This window comes from Adiantum capillus-veneris, chromosome 28 (assembly GCF_014529385.1).
Source record: "Adiantum capillus-veneris isolate H3 chromosome 28, ASM1452938v2, whole genome shotgun sequence".
NCBI classification, from domain to species: Eukaryota; Viridiplantae; Streptophyta; class Polypodiopsida; order Polypodiales; family Pteridaceae; genus Adiantum; species Adiantum capillus-veneris.
The window spans coordinates 126,621,252-126,644,642 of NC_140958.1; the positions used below are offsets into that span (position 1 = coordinate 126,621,252).

The following is a 23,391-nucleotide window of genomic DNA, read 5'->3' on the forward strand; positions in this document are numbered from 1 at the left end:
GTACCACATCAACCATCCACTTCAAATGAACAACATATCACTATCAATTGTCCTTGATGCCAAAACATACAACTGAATAGCTACGCACGTCTATGACATAGATTATTTTAAAGTTGTACAAAAAAAAGTAAAAAGTATCCAGGGTCATAAAAAGTCTTAATTTCCTAACAAACCTGTCCACTCATTACTCTTTGTAAAATCGATGCCCACTATCAAATTCGAGGTCTCAAGCCCAGCTCCTCTTAGTGCATCCGTCACCTGGGTATATACAATCGCTCTCTCTCTCTCTCTCTCTCTCTCTCTCTCTCTCTCTCTCTCTCTCTCTCTCTCACACACACACACACACACACACACACACACACACACACACACACACACAAAGAAATGGGGCCGATTTCTATTACTTGAAAGACACCTCAGAATGCCCAAATGATGTTGATTTTGAGGACAAGTACAGGACTAAGTACAAAGCATACCCAAAGGAAACATCTAACTAAACCATATTTAACTAGCCACACAGGCAAAAACTGAAAAACTAAATAAACAGAAAGGGCTAGGGGAAAAAACGTCTCCTAAAAAGACTAAAAAGTGCCACGCCAACTAAGGAAGACAGAGGATGACAGCTACCTCTAAAAGATAGGCATTCCCCACCAAAAGTACTCTCTAGCTGCACTCTAAAACCCTAGAATAACCAAAATTCACAAGTAGTATCAATGAGTAAAGAGCTTGCTGCTAAGGCTGTTGCTCGATGTCAAGTGAAAGCCCACCACTAAGTGTGTACACCATCTTTAGCTATGGAGCTAAGGAGGCACAAAAGAGAGGTAACAATCAATGACGAAGATGATAGATAAGAAGCAATTGGCACCACCAAGAGATCTATTTAAGGAAATCAAGAGGTAGAACCATCAAGAGGCATTGAATGTCACAAAGTGATACGTGGCATGACCACCCAGACAATCCCTAGCAGATAAAACTGACTTTATAAGTTGTTCCAACATATGGGATCCCTTCCGACGAGGCCCAGGGGACACAAGGCGATTAAAAATAAAGCAAGAGTCAATCACGTGAAGTTGCTGATGTGGCAGGTTGTACAAACATCCACAAAACGCGCTGACTGTTGATGTGGCATAGTGTATGGATTTCCGTGATTTGAGCTGCCAGCTTTTGAGAGTGCTAGCTTGTGGACCAGATGCTTTTGAGAATTGAAGCTTTTCATGTACTGCTTTTAGAAGTCCTAGAGCCTATGGGTTGTATCAAGGACCACTCCTCTCTCAGTTTTGCCAAAAAGCACCGAGCAGAGAGGACCCTTGGACTTTGTACTTTGCCCAAGCATTAATATTAAAATAAAAAAACAAAAGGAGCGCAAGACTTGGGGCCAATACCTCTGAGCACGTAACTACGCCAAGTCGTGTCGACTCTATTGAATTGTGATAAAGTTTGTGAAGTGTTTTTTAATAATTCTCTCGTGTGTCGTGCCAGATTCCTGACTTGGGGTGTCCAAGTCTCTTCTAGTGATATCAAAGCTTCATTCGATTTTCTTCCAAGGAGAATCTGATCCTTCTTCTTGCGACACGCATGGATTCAGTTGACGAATCCTGCAAGGACCACAACCCACCTAACAACTCATGATTGGGTGAAAGCACGGAAAATTCAAATGGACAACGGCCACTTTCTAGGGCAATGGGAGTATGTGGTTATGCGGATTGACATGTGCCGTGGATACATTCAACCGTCTCATGGTAGGCCGTTTTGGTGATATGATCGATGTGTACGTATTTATCTTTCTTGATGACATTCTCATATTCTCTGCATCGTGGGAACAACATGAAAAGGATGTAGAAAAGATTTTAGCCTGTTTGGATGAAAATCAGTTGTACCTTGCACCTAGAAGTCTGAATTTTTTCTCACTGAAATTACGTATCTGGGTTATATCATTTCTGCAGAAGGTGTCAAGCTTGATCCCGCAAAGGTAGAACAGGTTCGTAATTGGGATTTGCCCAAAACTGCATATGATGTTCGTTCTTTTCTTGGTTTATGTCAAGCATATAGTTTGCACATAGAGAGTTTTTCACGCATTGCCGCACCCATGACTGATGTTTTGAAAGGGGTGAAAACTCGCCGACAGCGCGTCGTTTTGCCAAGAGAGTCGTTGAGGCTTTCGCAGCTCTCGAGGTTGCGGTGACAGGAGCGCCGTGTCTCATCCTTGCCTCTTGGGACGACCCCTTTGAGGTATGGACGGATGCAAGCGATGTCGCCATAGGTACTGTGCTTCAACAGCATGGCAGTCGGAAGTTAAATAGTGCTAAAAAGAACTATTCAGTTTATGACAAAAAACTTATGTTTGTTATTCATTCTCTCAAGCATTGGAAACATTTTCTGTGTGGTAGAGAGTTCACAGTTCACACAGATTATCAAGCCCTCAAGTGGCTCCAGTCTATGCCTAGTGCAAATTGGAGTGATCGCCAAGCACGGTGGTCACAGTTTTTTGAGCAATTTGGTGGTTTGATTGAGTATGTGCCTGGTAAAGCTAACCCTGTTGCAGATGTGTTTGGTTGCAAAGGACAAATCCTAGCTCTTGAGTCAAGATCCACAGTTTCTATTCAGGGTGTCTCTTTTGACAGCATGAAGAATCAGTATGCAGATTCCGAGTTTGGTAAGCAATGGTTGCAAGCTCTTGCTTCCCAAGGTCCCAGCAACTATCTCATTTGTGAAGGTTTGTTTTATTTTCGTCACCATCTCTTTGTGTTTCCCTCTCTCATGACAGCCATATTGCACGATGCTCATGACTCTCACGGGTGGGCACAAGGGAATAAACACCACTTTGGAAAAAATAGAAAGACTCTTTTATTGGCCGTAGGTAGCAGGGTCTCTTGATGCCATTGCTTATTCTCGAAGGACCTTTTCAAGATATCTTTATGGATTTTGTGACTAATCTTCCACCTAGTTTGCATGCAAGGAACACATAGTGCTTGATCGTTTCAGCAAATTTTACATGTTAATTCCTTGTAAGGCCACAGTCACTGCACAAGATGTAGCACGATTGTTCATTAAGCATTGGTATCCCCTCTGTGGTTTGCCAAAAATCGTTTCAGATAGGGATGTTAAGTTCACGTCAAATTTTTGGTGAGCTCTCTTTGAAAATTTTGGCACAAAGTTAAATTTTTCATCTGCTTTTCATCCGCAGTCAGATGGTCAAACAAAAATTTACAATCAATTGGCTTTTGACGTTTTAAAGTCTTATGTGCATGATCAACGGTATCATTGGGAGCTCTATCTCCCATTGGTCCAAGCAATTTTGAATGACTCTTATTCCTCTTCCATTGGTAGAACTCCATATGAGGTAGCATTTGGCCGTCCGTTCTAGTCTCTTTTGACTCGTTTGGTCAATCAATTGCCTGATGCCAATGCTGAAAGCATAGTTACAGGGGACGGGGGGGACGGGCCCTAGGGCCGGGGGACGGCTGTAACAGGGCCGGTAACGGCTCGGAACGCCGAGGGACGGACGAAAAACGGGCCGGACGGGCGGGTCGCAGGGGGGACGGACCGGGGACGGCCGGGTCCGGACTGGGGTCGGACGGACCGAACGAGGACGGCAGGGGTCGGCCGAGGTCGGATTCTAAAAAATGGCCGTTTTTTACTGTTTGCAACGGCTCTGTGTAGCCCCAACTGCCATATTTTTTAAGCCTTGGCCCTTGGGAGGCTATAAAAGGCTCCCTTGGGCCTCTTAATACTCATAGTCTCAATGCTCAATGCTCATTCCATTTCCCTCAAGCTCAAGGCTCAAGCTCATTCCATTTCCCTCAAGCTCAAGGCTCAAGTTTGAACTTTGAAGCTCTCCTCTCCCTCTTCTACCCACTTTGAAGCTCTCCTTTACTCTCTCCACACAAGCTCTCCTCTAACCCTTCTAACTTCTAAGCTCTACTCTCTCGAGTCTCTCCACCATCATGTCATCTCAAGCCAACTCCACTTCTCAAGCCGCTTCTTCTCGAAGGAGGCCCGCCGTGCAAACGTGGTCGTGGTGGGATGAAGTCGACTTTAGCTCGCGTGGCAAAGGTGGCGGTGCAAGACCATGGACGTGCAAGCTATGTCCATACAAGAGATCGGGTGGTTCAAACAAAGTGCGAGCCCATCTTCTTCATGAACCCGGTCACGAGGTGAAGTTTTGCCCTAATGTAGCTCCCGAGAAGAGGTTGGATCTTCTTGAGAAACTCACGGTGTATGAGGTTGCGGAAGCGGCCAAGAGGGGCCGTTTTGTTGCCGTTGATCCCTTCGCCACGGCGACACCGCGAGAGCAAAGGGAAGCCAACCTTGACGACATCTCTCAAACCTTCAAGAGCCATGGATCTACACCGTCCTCTTCCCTTCCGCATCGCCAAACCACTCTCAACGAAAATTGGAATCCTAAATTGAAGGAAGAGGTGGATAGGTCGGTTGCCCGATTCTTCTTCCACGACCACATTGCCTTCCATGCTTCGCGGTGAGTTTCCCTTGGCATATACACATTGCAATCTTCCATTTTGTATTCATAATGGGTTATAATTTCTCGACTCTCCATACTAACGCAACATGCTCTATTTTGTGTGGATAGGTCTCCATACTTTCGAACCATGGTTACGAAAATAGGGGAATATGGCTCCTCTTATGTGCCACCTTCATCGGAGAGGCTTCGCACCACCCTCCTTGACAAAGAGAAGCTTGCCGTGGAGCAAGCGGCCCAAGCAACAAAGGATTTGTGGGAGACCAATGGCGTCTCTCTTCTTGTAGATGGATGGAGCGACACCCGCAAGCGGTCCATCCACGGGGTGGTGGCCTACTCTCGGGGGGAGATGTACTTTGTGGAGTCACATGATGCATCTGATAGTGGCAAGGCCGCCGAGATGCTTGCTGCGGAGTGGACAAGCACCATAGAGATCACTGGCCCGGAGAATGTCCTTTGTATGGTTGCAAATGGAGAGGCGTCAAACAGGGCAGCCGGAGCTATCATTGAGGGCATGTATCCCAGCATCCATGTCACATTTTGCATGACGCATTGCCTCAATAACCTCCTCAAGGACATAGGGAACTTGTCATGGATTTCACCCACCATTGGTGACGCCTCTCGAATTGTCTCCTTTGTGCTCAACCATCAAAAAGTGCGCCATGAATTCTCAAAGAGGAGCCACTTGTCTTTGCTCAAATATTCAGAGACAAGATTTGCATTCAATTGGCTTATGCTAGGCCGCTTGTCTACATGTGGCGGAGCCTTAAGGGGCCTCTTTCTCAGTGATGAGTTCCAGGCCATGCCGGAGTCTACATCAGCAGTAGGATTGAAATGCCGAGAATGGGCCGACGACGCCGCTTGGTGGGAGGAGGTGAAGACTCTTGACGCCATGGTCAAGCCTATTCTACACCTACTTCGAGTGGTGGATGGCTTGCAGCCATGCATTGGCAAAGTCTACGAAGCCATGGATCGGATGATAGAGGCACTTGAGAAGCTTGTGCCTGACCCTGTTCAGTATGCGGAGATTCATGGCTTGTGTGAGTCGAGGTGGAATGGATACTACTCTCCACTTCATGCGGCAGCTTATGTGCTTGACCCTGAGTTTCAAGGAAGGCGTCAAGAGACCGACAAGGAGGTGAGCAAAGGATGGCGGCTTGCATTGGAGCGCCTTGAGCCTAGCAGTGACATTAGGCGCAAGATTAGAGACGAGCTACTCAACTACAGGCAAAAGAAGGGCTCCTATGGATGTGTAGATGCACAGCTTGATCGCAACAAGATTGGCTCGGTTTTGTGGTGGGAGGACTATGGAGGAGATGGCCCACATTTGCAGCGCTTGGCTGTTCGTGTCCTTAGCCAAGCATGTACCACTAGTTGCTTGGAGCAACTATGGAGTGTGCACAGCCACATTGCCTCTAAGAAGAGGAATCGCCTTGGGGTTCAGAGGGCCAATGATTTGGTGTTTGTGAGCGCTAACTTGCGCATGCTTGCCAAGAGCATCACACACAAGGCAGATCCTTTCACTGAGTGGGAGATGGCACAAGAGAATCCATCTATGGCCGATACTCTTTTGGAGGAGCTAGAGGAGGATTTCGAGCCTCAATGCGAGCCTCCCGAGCCGGAGCCCTCGTACGTTGCTGACGACCTCGACTACGACGACGATGTGGAGATTCAGCAGGTGAGCACTTCTTGAGTTTGATGATCATTGATCACTCGACTCTCGAGTCTAGACTCTTGAGTCTACGACTCTACCTACTACATAGCCCTTTGTACTTTTTGTTATCCTTGAGGCCTCAGGCTTGTCCTAAGTCCTTTAGGCTTTTTGACTCTTGAGCCCTTGTGGCATGCACTTCTCATTTTGTATCGATCGATCATCGATGTTTTATTAGCACATTTCAGCCTATATGACTCGTGTTCTTTGGTCTATTTAGTGTAAATTTATGGTCAAAGTGATGCTCTATGTGTGTGGCATGTGTGTAGATCAAAAAATGCCAAAAAAAATCTCTCTTTTTTTTTGCCGTTCCGAACCCCGTCCCCGTTTCCTGACTTTTGCCGTCCTGACCCCGTTCCCGACCCCAACCCGCCGTCCCATGTAACTATGGCTGAAAGTCAGTCATTGGATGAGATTATTGAGAGTGTGATGCTTCGGCTAAGCAAGGCTAACAAGCATCGCCAGGATGTTACTATGAAGGAAGGAGATTGGGTCTATTTGAGAATCATGTAGCAACGTCTTAAGCAAGTCGGGAAGAAGTGTCCTAAGTTGTCTTTCAGAATGTATGGTCCATTTCCTGTCATTAAAAAGATAAATGATGTTTCTATGAAATTGCAGTTGCCTAACTCACGGTCAATGCACAACGTTTTCCATGTTTCTTGGTTGAAAGTGTTTCATGGTACACCTCCAAAGGACATTTCCGAAGAAGAAGAACCAGAAATCATAGATGAAGCCGAAGTCATGGAACTGGAGCAGGTCTTGTTGCATCGGTTTCCCCATGGTTCAAAGAAACAAGTGCAATAGTACTTTTTGAAGTCCAAAGATCGAGGAAACCCACGAAGCCGTGTGGGTTGACGAAGACTTTTTCAAAGACTACCCAGAGTTGTTAGCAGACCATAAGGACTCCATGCAGCTCGGTACCAGTACCTCACTTTAAAAAGGAGGGGATGTCATGTCACGAGTACATGGCAATTGTTAACTATGTCACGAGGACGTGGCAAATTGCTAACTTTAGTTGTTGCTTTCTTTCCAATGATTTTTGTTTTACTTTTGAGACCCTCTTTTTTAAGTTGCAAATGGTCGGACATTGTATGGCCAATGTGAATGATAGTTTCACCCACAGACGGGAAGTTGGTCGGCATTGAAATTCGTATAGTAAGAGGATGTCTAGGCTCAGTTCAAGATCACGTAGGTCCCCCTGTCGCACTTAGCAAGCTCGTGGATACTAGGAAGTGAACTCAATAAATGCACAAAGTCAAGGTGGGGTCACCAAAGGGAAGTACCCGACAGTTGGGCCACATTGCATTTTTGGATGCGGTCCCAATGGGGATAGATGGGCCACGAAATCTGTTCGCATCATTACCTCCGGAATGACAAGAGGAACATTTAAGAACTCTACTGCAAAGTCAATTGGGCAACCAATTGGGAGATTTTTAAGCAGCAAGCACGAAACGGGAAATGGCATGCAAATGTGCCAAGTGGCACTCTTTGGTGGACTTTCCTCATGCAACAGAAGCTAGCGCTCGATTTCTACTAGAGAGGGCTTCATTTGCAGCCTGCCACACAAGTTAAGAGCTATTGATTGCTTGCTTTTCTTCTCATGTACAATGTGGTGCAAGAAGTCATGTCCTGCACACCTCACGCTACTGTCTCTCTCCCCTATGTGCAGTAATGTGATGCCCCACAAGAGGGCTCTTCATTTGACTCATGTACAGCTGTGTGGTTACATGCGTTTTTGCTGAGGCAAAAGCCTCTCTAAGCAGGAACAGGAGTAGCTAACGGCTGCTCCAAAAGCAAGCACCGGTCACGGTGATAACCTCACTGTACAGGTGCAACTTCAGCGCAGGTTATGCGTTGTATTTTGACCGTTTTTCAGCCATACGGGCGCCAGAACCCTTGGGAACAGTGCCCCACTCCTAGAGGGCAGTTCAGGGACTGGCAAAAACCAGTAAATACAACGTGCTGAATTTATTGTTTTTGGGCAGGAATTAGAGGGTTTATGTCGGTGGAAGCGAGTTCCAGCAGGGAAATTGGTTTCGGGCAAGTTCTGGGGCTGTTATGCTGCCAAAATTTTGCCAGAACAGGTGGTATCTAGCTGGATACAGCTAAAGGATTCCCAGGACTCTTCTTTGTAATTTACCCTCCTAAAGAATAAAGAAATACCGAAAGGGGTGCCAATTATGGGGCCTACAAAGTGTCGGCGTCTGCTCGGAGCATTCTAGCTTCCGAGCCGTGTGTGTGCTTTAAGTGTTAATTCCCGTGGTAGGTTACCTTTGCAAAGTTCTCTCTGTGTGTGAAAATCTAAAGTAAAGTAAAGAATTTTGGGTGAAAGCCAAAGTCTACCGCCCTACGGGCCGGTTTCATGGTTGCATTCCCGAGACATCAATCACTTTTTCCTCAAGAAGTGAGCCTCGGTTGTTTTGGGTAAAGACAAAGAGTATAGGAACACGGGATTACACTGGCCGACAAAGAGAAGGGCATTATGGAAGAGGATTCCTCTTCGAAGGACAGACAGGAAACTCCTATGGTGTTTGAGATTGGCGAGAGCTCATGGCCACGCTTGTCGGTACCTCCTGTTGATGTGAATGTCCCTCCAGTACAGGGCTTTATGACTGGACAACTTGAGGATGATGCGTTCAAGACTCGGTTAGTTGCCGCGGTGAATGTGTTTTCGCAACTGGTGAAAAACCCAAGGTTTATGGAGTTCTTGCAAGCGCCACCAGTGCTACAACAAAGTAGGTGACCTACACCACGAACAAAGCTTGTTGAGGCTCAAGCCCAAGTACTTCATGCGCCTCAGCAGGATAGGGAACACTCGCATGTTGCGGAGTCAAGGGCTCCAAAACAGATTCCTCCTGTCCTTGAACAGGTGGCTAGAACGCCTATTTCACAAGCTATGCCAGTTCAGCCCGCCACCTTTCAGAGCCCGCATGCTGTCTTGAATGGATAGGGAACTGGTTACCAGGCAATGCATCCAGTTTTTCCACCACCCATGGTACATCTTTGATATTTTGGGGGTAGATCTGTGTTCCAGAGTATAGCTGGTTATGCGCCTGGAAGTCGGCCGTACATGCCAGGAACAGTGTTTGGGAGCATCGACATGCAGTAAGGTTTTCAGAGCAACCAAGGCCAGTTTGGGGTGCCACAGGCTCATTTTGGCATGGCTGGTTTTTCTGGACAACCACCAGATATGGTCCTCTGACGCAAAATGTTAATGGTCAAGATGTGTCGATGCTGCCTACTACAATGCCCATGTTGCAGACTATTCCTTATGACACTTTGGGGGCATTGGAAAAGCCGAAAGCTTACAAAGAAGGTGGTGCAGCTGTAAAGTTTAGGACTTTCAACAGCTTCGAGGATAAAGCAAAGGCTCTCACTTTCCTATAGCAGTTTGATACAGCTTATGGAGGAGGGAATTTTACAGAGGCCTCTAAGGTCAAGAAAGCTACCACTTTCTTGAAGGACAATGCGCTTGCATGGTGGACGACATTGTTAATGCAAGGACAGACACCCGCCACTTGGGTCTACTTTAAACAAATGTCTACATCTATATAAATTTGAAGCCGACGTCATGAAAGGTTGGCACCAGCTTACTTCGGCTACATGCAAGAGCTTGCTGGAGTACAATTGAAGGTTTTGTAAAGCGTTACTCTCAATGACCTCCTACAGATTTGTGCCGTTGACACAGCAGATAGAGAAGTATTGTTGTGGGCTGCCTAAAGGGCTTCAGGACTACTGTACCAAGAACAGAGTGGCTACCCTCACCCAGCTCATGGAAGTTGCTAACACTGGTCTTGCCTTGTTGAAAGGAGAGGACAGTGGGTTTCCGAGCAATGAGAAAGGAGGCCAGCAAAAGAAAAATTCAGCGAAGAAGCCCATTGTGAAAATGGCTCATGAAGCGTCACAGGGGTCAGAAAAGGCCACCAAAGATAAGGATTCAGCCGGGACTTCTGGAGCGCAGGCAAAGAAACAGTAAAAGGAAGCCTTTTGTCCGTAAGTCGCTCAAGGAAAAGAAGATCTTAATGGCTGAAAACAAATGATTTATATGCGAGCAGCCTAGTCACTTTGCTACCAATTGTCCACAAAGGAAAAGACCAGCTGACTCAGATGATAAAGAGGATCAGAAAGGCAAGAAGCCTAAACCCACGGCAGGTTTGGTGCCAAATATGGTGGGTGACAGGCCCAGTACAGATGCCAACGAGTTATGTACAGCGTGAGGTAAAGTTAGAGATCAAACAACACTCATCTTCTTTGATCCAGGTGCCAAAGCAAACTTTATCTCACCAGAGTTAGCTATGAAGGTGGGCATCGGAGCTGAAGAGATGGGGTACACATCAAAGGCGGGTTGGCATGTCCTGGCCACTCAAGTGTGTTACTCCCATCATTGGAAAGCTGCGTCTGCATATCCAGTCATATGTGGACACAGAAGAGTTCTATATCATGCCATTGGAAGGGTGCAATGCGCTATTTAGAATTCCGTGGATGTTCAGAGTACATGGCGTGCTGGATGCCTTCGGCAAGACAATCACCCTTCAGCATAGGGGCAAAACTCATGTTTTGGATGTAAAGCTCAAAGGGGAGTCTGTCCCTTTTGTATCTGCTTCCGCTATCACTTCTGTAATAAAGAATCATCTTTCTGTGTACTTGATTTTTGCATGTGATGTCTCAGATAATTGTCAGTCAAATTTATCTGTGTTAGATAAATTTGCAAGAAATGCTGCAATTTTCAACAGGATATACCTTAAGAGTGGGTACCATTAGATTCGTATAAGGCCAGAGGATGTGCACAAGACTGCGTTTAGAATGACATTTGGTCTTTATGAGTTTCTAGTGATGCCATTTGGTCTAACAAATGCTCCTGCCACGTTCAACAGAATGATGGACCGGATTTTCCACTCGCATCAACAGTTTGTTGGGACGTTCTTCAATTACATGATGGTCTACTCGAAGAATGAGAGGAGCATAGGCGTTACTTGGCCATTGTGTTCGAAGAGCTGCGCAGTCACAAGTTACTTGTCAATCCTAAGAAAACTGAATTCTTCCTGAAAGAGATCCACTTTCTTGGCCAAATAGTCTCAAAGGATGGTGTCAGAATGGATTCTGCAAAGTTTGAAGCTATTAAGACATGGCCAGACTTGAAGACTGTGCACGATGTCAGCAGCTTCTTGGGATTGTGTTCCCACTATAGAAGGTTTATCAGGAATTTTGCAAAGATAGCATCACCTCTTCACGCTGCTTTGCAAAAGAAAGAGGTCACTTTCAAATGGACCCACAAAGAGATTTCAGCTCTTAGTCTCTTAAAGGAAAAGTTGACTTCAGATCCAATAATTGTTTTGCCAGATCTCAGGAAGTCAATTGTGGTCTAGTGTGACGTGTGTGGCAGTAGCATCAGTGCAGTGCTAATGCAAGATGGACGGGTAGTAGCTTATGAAAGCCGAATTTTGCAAGGACCAGAGAAGACTATGCAAGTCTATGAAAAAGAGCTCTTGGCCGTAATTAATGCGCTTTCTAGTTGTAAGCACTACCTCTTAGGTGTTGATTTTGCTGTCCAGACAGACCATCACACCTTGCGTTACTTCTTGACACAGTCAAAGTTATTTGAAAAGCATATGCGATGGGCAAACATTCTTTCTATGTTCCACTTTCAGATTATGCATGTGGAAGGCAAGAAGAATGTTGTGGTTGATGCGTTATGAAGGAAGCCACAAATTTCAGTTGTGTCAATTCCTTATCATCATGAGTAGATTGACATGAAGGAACAATATGCTACTGATGAAGATTTTGCAAGGATCTTTGAACAGTTGCAAGAGGGGCAATATCATGAGCACTACCTCCTCAGAGATGATTTTATAATGATGCATTGCAGACTTTGTGTCACTAGAGCATTGCGACATAAGGTCATGGCACAGTCATGTCCCACCGTATGCAGGGTATCGTGGTATTGATGCGACAGTTAAAGCGGTAGAGACATTCTTCTATTGGCCTACCTTGAGGAGAGATGTGGATGTCTTTGTGCGAGCATGCTTGATTTGCCAAAAGGTCAAGTTTGATTGTCAAAAGACGGGCACCACGTGCCACTAGAAAAGATCAGACTGAACAGACTTTTAGCACTTCAATAACAACTGAATTGAGAGAGAGAGACGACACGCGACACGGAGTGGCGGAATTCCATCCCAGAGAGTATTGGCCCCAAACCTTGGTGCCCCTTTCAGTATTTCTTTATATTGCATCAATACAGTACAAGCCGGTACTCCAGACTTTGCACCTTCTCCAGGAAGCATGCCAAAGAATGAGCCCTAACCTCATATTTAAAGGACCTTGGCCTCAAAAGCGTTGCAGTAAAAAGCCTTTAAAACTCAACAGCTTCTGGTCCAAAAGCAATGCCAAAAATCTGCCAGCGCCATTTACAAAAATCCGTACAATCTTGCCGCGTTAGCACCGCCAACGTGAAAAGCGAAAATTCGTACAATTCTGCCACGTCAACAGTTAGCGTAATTTCCGGAACTTCCGTACAGCTACACGTCATCAACTTTGCGTGAGTGTGTGTGTGAGTCCTGCTTTATTTTAATCCCTTTATGTCACTGGGGCCCCATCGGACGGGGTCCCTATAAGTTGGTAGGACTTCTTCTTCTTCTGCTACTTGTTCTTCTTAGGGTTTAGGCCCCTCGGCCGGCATCTGTAAGTTGGCTCCATTCTTTAGGCTTTGACACGTCAGCAGTTTGTGACATCTCCCCTTCTTGAAAGAGAGTAATCGTCCGCGATTATAGCATATCTGCAAAACAACTCAAGTTAGCTCAAAAATTTCCGAGGGTCGTTCTGAGGGACAATCAAATTGCTCTTTTTGTTAAGGAGTTAGCTTCTCCTTTCGGCTCTTTTGATCAAGGAGTTAGCTTTTCCTCTCATCCAGATCGGAACTCTTGATATTCCGGCGTAGTAAAATTAGCCATCACACCCAAAGCGTACTGATCTTACACGGGTGTCTTGATGCACTAAAATTACATACGCAGGCAATCTCATCCAATTAGGAATGTTCAGTGGTTGGCACATCACAATGCAACACAAATGCTCACATATGCATGTTACAAGACATAAAAACATAAAGCCGCCGATGAACACTCCTCCCGCATAACCTAACAAGGTCCGGGCCCGGAGATATTCAACGACTCCCTCTAACCACTGCTCAAACTTCTTAATACTCCTCTCGGATAACCATCCACGTCCGATCTGGGAGTCACAACAACAATTATTTTCAAGCATACAACCAAACGCTCCCTAGACATCCCATCTGCGTCGTTCAAAGGTTCAAACTTCAAACAATAGCAAAACAACATTTCTCACTACTCCACCCGGGAGTAAAATCACCAATCATTGAAACCAGTATTAAAACCAGAGTCAAACATTTCAAATCGGCACCAAGACAAGTTCAAAACAGATACCATCCATTTCAAATAATACTTTCTAGCTATAAAGAAAAAAAAACAAGTAGAGAGTTCATTCGAGGTTTTGTTCAGACAACCGAACTTTGAGGACAACTGGCTTGTGCTTCTGCATCACAGTGTTGGTTCGGTTCCAAACTTGGAGAGTCGCATCATTCTTGTCGTGCCAAGGCATGCCCAAAGGAACATCGCAATTGCCCAATTTCATGATGTGGAAATCAGCTTTTCCATGATAATTTTGAATAGTCACTGGAAGAGCACCAATGAGCGGTACCACTTTCTGAGTTTGCCCTGTGGCTAGCTCAGCTTCAATTTCTCCACCCTCTGCATCATAATCAAAGTGTATCTGCTTTAAGAATTCTGGATGAATGAAGTTCTCTGTAGCTCCGGGGTCAAAGAAAATAAGGGCTTTGAAGTTTGAAGCCATTGACTTTGCCATATGCTCGACACAATTCATTTGTACTTTCAAGGCGTATGCCATCAATATCAAGAACTAGTCCAATAGCGGGTCTAGCTCTCTTAGTAGGAGGTGGCGTCCGGGTTCTGTCGACTGTTGGTGCGGGCGTCGGCTCCTCTGGTCTATCAGTGCGTTTGGGACAATTTGAATGATTATGCCTTGTTTGAAAGCATCCAAAGCATTGGCCTTCTTGTAGTCAGGTGTCTCGTTGTTGAGGCGTCAAACGAGGCCTTTGTGGTTGACTTTCACGAGACTCTCGAGAATTTGTTCTTTGTTGGCGAGAGTTGTGGTTCATGGCCGGAGATTCTCTGTGGTAAACTCTAGCTTTCCCTTCATCAGTTTGTAGCCAACCGTTGCATGGTCCAAAAGTTCTTGCATGGTAGAGACTTGCTTGGATAGACAATATTCTTGCAATGGTGATGATAGTCCAATGGTGTATCGCTTGCATTGCGTCTCCAGGGAACAGATCTAAAGGACACCGGAAGGTACACGTCGAGAACCTTTGGTTATATTCGTCCATGTTTTCGCTGGCAAGCATTTTCAAGTTGCCCCACTCTGCCAAAATCCAGACTTCAAACATAGAAGTCATGTAACTACGTGCAAAAATTGTCTTGAAAGCTTGACAGGTCCTTGGAGCATGTGGTTGTGTCACGATTGAACTCCACCATTGCATAGCATTATCTTTAAGAAAACCCGCTGCTCGAGAAATCTTGGATTCTTCTATAGAGTTCTCCAAAGCATAGATGTTGTCGAATTGCTATAGGAACTGCAATGCTTTCTTGCGATCTTTCACGCCGGAAAAAGTGAAAAATTTGATTGTTGTGCCGCCTTCTTTGAAATCTTTGGGTTGGTTAGGCGCATATCCCGGGTATGGATAATAAGGGTATCCATATGGGCTCCAACCATTGTAGCTGGTGGTGGAGGTGGGGGCAATGGCGGTTGCACTGGATCAGGGTCAGATGGTTGCACCATATTCCTGAAGACTCCCCCGATCGGAACAAACGGCTGAGAAGGTTGCCGGTTGGAAGCTGGTGTGGAGGAGGAGGTACCACCTGGGGCATCAGAGGGGGTAACATGTAGTTCAAAAATTGTTCAAAACTTTGCAGCATCGGAAGATTCTGCTGAGGATGCCGCGAAAGAATATCGTGAAGCTCGTTGAGCAGAAGCTGCAAATATTCTACCGAATCCATGAATTCCAAGTCTTGGGTTCTTTATGGCTTATGCCCTGTAAGACACAGCAATGAAGACGGGAGCACGCCCGATGCGCGATGAAGTAAGGGTGAGAGTGGCTTATAAGTCCGGGGTCGGAGGCCACAGATACCTCAAATAAAATTCCAATAGCTCTGTCTGCTCTTAGATAGGACCGGTATGCTTTCAGAAAAACAGACGCCTGATGCTCTGATACCACTGTCACAAGACGCGCACCGCATGGCAATAGAAAAGAACAAACAGAACAGACTTTTAGCACTTCAATAACAACTGAAGTGAGAGAGAGAGACAACATGCGACACGGAGTGGCGGAATTCCACCCCAGAGAGTATTGGCCCCAAACCTTGGCGCCCCTTTCGGTATTTCTTTATATTGCATTAACACAGTACAACCCGGTACTCCAGACTTTGCACCTTCTCCAGGAAGCATGCCAGAGAATGAGCCCTAATCCCATATTTAAAGGCCCTTGGCATGAAAAGCAGTTACAGTAAAAAGCCTTTAAAACTCAAAAGCTTTTGGTCCAAAGAAATGCCAAAAAGCTATCAGCACAATTCACGGAAATCCATGCAGTCCTGCCACGTCAGCACCGCCAGCGTGAAAAGCGAAAATCCGTACAATTCTGCCACGTCAGCAGTCAACGTAATTTTCGAAACTTCTGTACAGCTGCCAAATCATCAACTTTGAGTGAGTGGGTGTGTGAATCCTGCTTTATTTTAATCCCTTTATGTCATTGGGGCCCCATCAGACGGGGTCCCCATAAGTTGGTAGGACTTCTTCTTCTGCTACTTGTTCTTCTTAGGGTTTAGGCCCTCGGCCGGCATCTGTAAGTTGGCTCCATTCTTTAGGCTTTGACACATCAGCAGTTTGTGAAATTGACAGGCAAAAGGCACCAGGGTTGTTACAACCACTGCCCATTCCGGATAATGGACTCTATCTTTGATCTTTCAAGAATCCCAACAGGGAATGATGATATATGGACCATTATCTGCAGGTTCAGCAAGCATGCCCATTTTATCCCTGTCAAGAAGAAGATAAAATCTGATCAGATGGCACGCTTATTCATGTACAATGTGTTTAAGTACCATGGTTTGCCACAATCAATTGTCAGTGATGGTGATCCTCGCATGACAAGTTTGTTCTGGAGAGGATTGTTTGAGAACATGAGCACTACGCTCAAGTTCTCGTCTTCGTTTCATCCACAAACGGATGGACAGTCAGAAGAGGCTGATTCTTTCGTCTTCGATCTGTTGAAATGCTATGTGTCAGACAATAAGGGCAAGTGGGAATATTATTTGCCTATGCTTGAGTATGCGTACAATAATACGGTGCATTCATCGGCTGCCAAGGCACCTTTCGAGATTGTTGAAGGCGGCAAAAAGGTTCCTCCCATTTTGCATACAAAGGACAAGATCTTTGAGGCAGATCGATATGTTGAGAAGATGGATGAAATCTATAAGAAAGTTCAAGTTGCCTTGGAGAAGACTCATGCAAAACAAAAAAAGATTGTTGATCGTCACTGTTGTGAATTGCTGTTATCACCTGGCGATTGGGTTCTCTTAAGGTTCAAAGAGGCAAGGTTAAAGAAGATGAAGGGCAAGGAACGACTGTTTCCTAAACTCAGCATGCAGTATTATGGGCCTTTTCAAGTGCTTGATAAGATCAGCGATGTGGCTTACAAGCTGAAATTGCTTGATGCGTGGAAGATTCATAATGCGTTTCACGTGAGTCTTCTAAGACCCTTCATGGGTGATGTGCCAGAAGATATGCCAGATGAGGATCAATCAGAAGTTGAGGAACTTGATGAGATCCTGGTACCTGAGCAAGTTTTGGCACACAAGGACAGAAAAGTTAAAGGACAGGTTGCAAAACACTACTTGGTGAAGTTCAAGAACTATACGCCTATGGATGCAAAGTGGATGGAAGAGCATGAACTGTCAGAGTCACAAAATGTATTGCAGCTTTACCCTGAAGCCTTTGGGTTACATCCTACCTATGCCCCAACCCAACGTGTGCAAAGGAGGGCTAATGATAGGGCTAGCACATCGAATGTACATATGAATTCAGTGTAACAGAAGAAATGACAAAAATATGAAGGTCTCATTAAGTCATTTGTATCTATGTGTTACGACCTTTCTTGCGGATACATGCGATGATAAAAGAGTGCTAACAACACAAGATCATCAATGGCGTGTATTTATGGTATGCAATCGAGGACGTTTGCAATTTCAAAAGGGGGGTATGTCACGAGGACGTGGCAATTGCTAACTTTATTTGTTGGTTTCTTTCCAATGATTTTTGTTTTACATTTGAGACCCTCTTTTTTAAGGTGCAAATGGTCGGACATTGTATGGCCAATGTAAATAGTATTTTCACCCGCAGACGAGAAGTTGGTCGGCATTGGAATTCATATAGTAAGAGGATGTCTAGGCTTAGTTCAAGATCACGTAGGTCCCCCCGTTGCACTTAGCAAGTTGGTGGATACTAGAAAGTGAACTCAATAAAGGCACAAAGTCAAGGTGGGGTCACCAAAGGAAAGTACCCGACAGTTGGGCCACATTGCATTTTTGGATCGTTCCCAATGGGGATAGATGGTCAGATGATCAGTGGGAGTCCAATGGAAGCATCCCATAAAATTTAGGGAATTGCTATTTTTGGGCCACGAAATCTGTTCGCGTCATTACCTCCAGAATGACAAGAGGAACATTTAAAAACTCTATTGCTATTTTTGGGCAACCAGTTGCGAGATTTTTAAGCAGGAAGCACGAAACGGGAAATGGCCTGTAAATGTGCCAAGTGGCACTCTATGGTGGACTTTCCTCATGCAAGAGAAGCTAGCGCTCGATTTCTACTAGAGAGGGCTTCATTTGCAGCCTGCCACAGGTTAAGAGCTATTGACTACTAGCTTTCCTTCTCATGTACAGTGTGGTGTAAGATGTCATGTCTTGCACACTCGCACTGCAAAGAGGAAGAGAATGGAGCCCAATCCGAGTCGTCGCACTGGAGAGAAAATCAAGTGACACATAGCAGCCCATGATTCGCGCTGAGATTTGCACCATGAGTCCTGGGCTGATGACACGGCAGTTGGACACAACTTTTTTGGGCAACAATGTCGAAAGCAATTAGATTTTGACGTTTTGAGAATGCAAGCTTTCATATCAATTAGACTTTTTCGGATATAAATTTCTAGGGCTTTTTAGTTCGTTGTAAAAGCAAAGGCCAATGGCCTACAAAAGAGTGGTTGTTTTACACACTCACTTTTTGGATAAGTAGCTCCTCCAAGCAATTGTATTCAAGAAGATCAATAATAAAGAAAGCCTATAAGGAGCGCCTAGTTCAAAGGCCAATGCATCTGGAAGTGGAACTCCGCCACTCTATGCCTCATCTCAAGAGTTAATTTTTCTTTTGGTTCAAGTGTGAAGTATTTGCAGATTTGTTCTATTGCTATTTTTTTTCGGTACGTTGTGCCAGCTGTTTGCTTTCCCAACAAGCAAACCGGTCCAACATCTATTTACAACTTGAAGCTATGGATTCGGAATAATATTCACAATTTCTCATTACAAAATTCTTTGGAGGCATCTTCTGAAACATTTGCATTATTTACAGAATTTTTGCCATGATTCTTAGATTTTATGATGCCTCCAGTTATGCCTCAAGTGTTACATCTTTGGCACCAGATATCAACTAATAATCCAAGAAATTCCACTACTATTCCACTTGGCAATGTTTTTTTTGCATGGTTGCCCTCCACTTGCACCACCTTTGCCCCCGCATCCACCGCCACCTCTCATATCCACAGTTAGAATCCCTATGGTTACCGGTTGTCGATTATTGAAGTCTAAGAGGCGAAAAGGATGGATTCTATGGAATAGGATCCCTAAGTCTATATACATGTGGGGACCTAAGTAAGGCCTTGTATTCTTTGCTTCCTCCCTCCTAGCTCTCTCTTATTTGATCTAGTAATACTTACTGAAAGATGTATCTGCCTCTCCTGACCATCTATCAGCTTTCTATGCTCTGGATGATCTACTCTCCGAGATAACTCCAGAATCCAGCCAGTCACATTACGGACAAAGAGGACTAAAGCATGTGGAGCACAAGAAGGAATGTCCAATTATGCCGCCAACAAGAGTGTGCCTAGCGAGAGGGAAAGGGTACGGTGCTTCCACCTTAACCGACTAACAAGTGTGCACACAAAATGCCAGGTTGATGGTTGGGGTGATACCCAATCTAGCGAGGTAGCCTCCATGACGCAGGTGTGCAGAACCAGGGAGAAGGTGGTGTCGAAACCTGAAGGGAAGACACAATGGGAAATGGTGAAATTCACCTCAAGTAGCTCTAAAAAGCAGATGCAGGATGAACACGACAAATTAAACAAAATGACTCTCTCTCTCTCTCTCTCTCTCTCTCTCTCTCTCTCTCTCTCTCTGCACAAAACGGCAAGATAACACGTGCCTGCTCAATATTGTTGAAGTTGTCGCCAATAAGATGATACTTCTGCGAGGGGCCTGGTAATGAAGACAAATGGTTTTCTGCTGGCGATGGCATTCCCCCCTTGCAGAGCAGTCCGCCCATGCTGTGCTGTGCAGGAGAGAAAGAGAAGCTTCCTTTCTCCGAACCATCGGGGGGTGAGCGATACGATAGCGACTACTAGATCGCTTTAGAGTACAGTTACGAATCACGATCACTGAATATGTTTATTTGAAGGCTTGGCGTAGAATTAAAGGGAAAGACTTTATACTTGCCTTGATTGGTGTAGGACTAAAGGAAGCTCACCCGGGGTTCACCAGGATTTCATGCCTACTATTGTCCACACTGCCCATCTGGAGAGACTCTAAAAAGGGCTTCCACCGGGGGCCTTACAAGACACTCATTGGTTGGACGGTGACAACTACCACTTGGGTAGCTCGATCAAGCCGACAGGAGAAAGGGGATGCTTGGCCGTGAGCCAACATGTGCCGTAAGCATTGCAATGCGTGGAATGTGTGCTTCACAATTGGGTCAATCGGGGTGCATTTGCACGGGCAGCTTGCATCAGATAACATTGCCCTTCACTCTCCACTATGTCGATATCGACAGAGTTAGCATACATCGTCTTCTACCCCCACCTTGCTTAACAAAAGTGCTTTTTATGCCTGCTACAATTAACAACATAGGATATGCTTCTGCTTCTACTTCGCCCTCTAGTTTCTGCTTCTAATCACCACCATCGTTCGAGCCAGGTTGATTGGGATTGTTTGTCATCTCTTCAGCGAAATTGATGAGTGAACTTGGCTTATCTTATGACTTTGTCGTCAAGCTTATTGTCTCTTTGTTTATCTCTCGATTAGGCGGACCAATTGGCACGATCAGATCCTCCTACATCTCCACCTACGAGCAACCCTTCTCTTCAATCGCCTCCGTGCTAGACAAGTCCTATTCTTCAGCCTTATCTTCCGACCTTGGGTCATCAGCAGAGGGCTTGACCTCCCTAGTAACGCATCTCCAAGTTGTTCTGACCTTCAGATTGCTGGCACCCTCTACTTCATGGTAGTCCTTAGTATAATGACCAATTCTGTGACATTTATAACATGCATTCGAAAACGAAGAATTGCTAGCTCTTGTCGAAAGTTACCAAAATTGCCCATGCGCAAGTCCCAATACTTCGGAATTGACTTACTCATATTCCACAGTAATTTCCAATCCTGATCTTGCCCGCTGCTGTTTTGGAATGAAAAGCACCCTACCCAACATAGCAGCAATGAAGTCCACAAAGTCATTTAGCCAGAGAGGAAAGTCCTTGAAAGTCACCCATACCGGACAAAAGTCCATAAACTCTTCATGTGGATAGAACTCAAGCATCCAAGGCATAGCATAGGCAACGTGGGAAGCTCCCCAAATTCCCCCTTTCATAAACACCTCCTGAACAGATTGCTTGGAGGCACACATAGCCCCATAGAAGCCTTTACCCACTGTTGTAAACTAGCAAATCTCAATAGAGTACCACCAAGTGAGCACAGCAAGCCTGAAGGCTTTCTAACGCTACCTCCGAGATAAACTCTGCCTGCATTACGTACCCCTCTTCAGCCTTATTTTGACTAATCTTGATTGCTCTATGCAAGATATCCTTTGTCAATGTCCGAGCTCCAAAGTAAGATGGTTTCAGTATCTTTTTCGAATTGCTAGTGTTTGCATATGACCCTGAGGCCCTCTTCCTACCTTTCGTAGAGAACACAAACCCAGAGAGGGATTTGGCACCCCCCCCTCGTTGTTGTCTTGATTATCTACATCGAAGTCCATATTGGTACTCAAACTCGCGGAAGGAGGGGTGTGAACCGCCCCTGCCCCCAACCCCCCCCCCCCTCTAGTGATGAGGTTCTTTAAGATAATTTAAGTCAATCACAAAAAAACAACGTGAAGTCAGGGTCACGAGAGTTAAAAATCTATTTTAAAAAGGTAAAAACTCAGAATGATCTCCAAAAAAAACACACACACACACACAGGGTAGTGTTTTAAAAAAACCTTTTACTTAGCCCTTAAGGGTAGATTTACAAAAATTGCTATTTGATTAAAAGTGTGCAAACTTCAACCGTAACAATTAGGGTACAAGAAATAAAAATGGGTAATTATCATTTATAATTGAAAAGTTGCTTACAAAGCTACATGTCAAAAAAATTGGGCTGTTAAATGTTTGCCTATGCATTCTTAGAGAACCTCATTATAAAAGGGCTCTAAAAGCATGCCTCTTTACAATACTTCTTGCTCTATCTCATGTGTCATGGAGGGAAATTGGAGCTTTAAAGAATCATGCACGTCACTATATAAAAGTACTCATTCACAAAAAAACTTTCAATATGTATCCAAACATATTGAAGAGATTTTATCATAACTTGTTAATCTATTTGAGGATCAGTGGACTTTATATATATATATATGTATATATATATATATATATATATATATATAGAGAGAGAGAGAGAGAGAGAGAGAGAGAGAGATATTAAAAAATCTACTTTAAAAAGATGTTTGGTTTAACATTTACAATATGAGATGAAAATATGACATTAACCCATTTTTGGCATGTACTGCGTTAACTTGCCTCACTCTTTTTGCCTTGTCTAAAAGAACTTTGCATTTTTTTGTTCTTATTGGATACAATTAAAAATCAAAACCCTTCGGCAAATGTCTTAATTTCAAAGTGATCCGATCTCCATAATTGGAAAAAATAAAGTGACTAGGTCTCCACAATTGGAAAAATGTCTTAATTTCAAAGTGAGTAGGGGGGCCCAATGACTTTAAATTCGAAAATCAAAGCAATCAAGTGAGATACCAACACAAAAAGAGCGAATGAGATACCAACATAGAAGGGGTGATGCAGACAAGGAGACTGTGAGTAGGTGTTGGGTGAGGTGAGGGGCAGATGAAGGGAGAGTGCAGAAACTAGGGGTCTTGTGCCTAACAGGTCATTTCAATAGTATTCCTTTGTGGGAGGGCGCGGAGACAGATTGTACTATTTTTAATTTGCACGATGCAATAGCTTCACATAGTTTTGCGAGTGGTTACGTGGGATCTCGCATTATTAATGTAAATCTGCGTGCAGGGTCGAGTTCTCGTTCCTCCTTTTGTAAGAATGAGAGAGAGAGAGAGAGAGAGAGAGAGAGAGATTCTTGAGTGGTAAGCTTGGGATCAAGAGGAATCTTGACAGTGCTTGAATAAACTATGCAATGAGCTAGTATTGTACGGCCTCCCAATTAAAAATAAATAAAAACTCCTTTTAAAACATCTAAAATGCAAAAGTGAAGGGGATAGAAAATTAAAAGCTTCTTGCAATTGAAAAGTGAATTGACTTTTATTTTACTCTATATAAAGGAATGGTCTTGTCTATATTCTCCTTAAAACAAATGTTCCTAAAATCGTAGACACATACTGCAATGCAATGTGCCAAGCTTTTGTGGAATTTAGTTTATTTCTTAATTTTAGAACGAGTAGGTGCAACCAGCTGGAGTTAATTTAAAAAAAAAGGGAATCGAGCGAGATCCCTTTCGAAGGTAGGAAGTTGTTGGGCGATGCATCAGACATAGAGCAAGAGAGGACGAGCTGGTGGGGATGAGGTGATGGGTAGATG

General features: G+C 44.6%; 1 protein-coding gene across 4 annotated transcripts in view; it reads right to left on the reverse strand.

Annotated features, from left to right (window-relative positions):
* LOC147421271 (E3 ubiquitin-protein ligase RGLG3-like) overlaps positions 1 to 19,967 on the reverse strand; it is a 42,984-nt gene extending 23,017 nt beyond the window's left edge. The window contains exons 1-3 of one of the 4 annotated variants that reach the window (XM_086505096.1): positions 19,743 to 19,884; positions 19,513 to 19,577; positions 174 to 258 (exon numbers count right to left, since the gene is read on the reverse strand). In XM_086505096.1, the coding sequence (XP_086361222.1) occupies positions 174 to 258; positions 19,513 to 19,536 (109 nt within the window). In that variant the 5' untranslated portion in view covers positions 19,537 to 19,577; positions 19,743 to 19,884. Of the gene's footprint in view, positions 1 to 173; positions 259 to 19,512; positions 19,578 to 19,742 lie in introns of all 4 variants that reach the window. The other 3 variants (XM_086505094.1, XM_086505095.1, XM_086505097.1) reach the window with 3 other exon arrangements.
* Between the last annotated feature and the right edge of the window lie 3,424 nt (positions 19,968 to 23,391).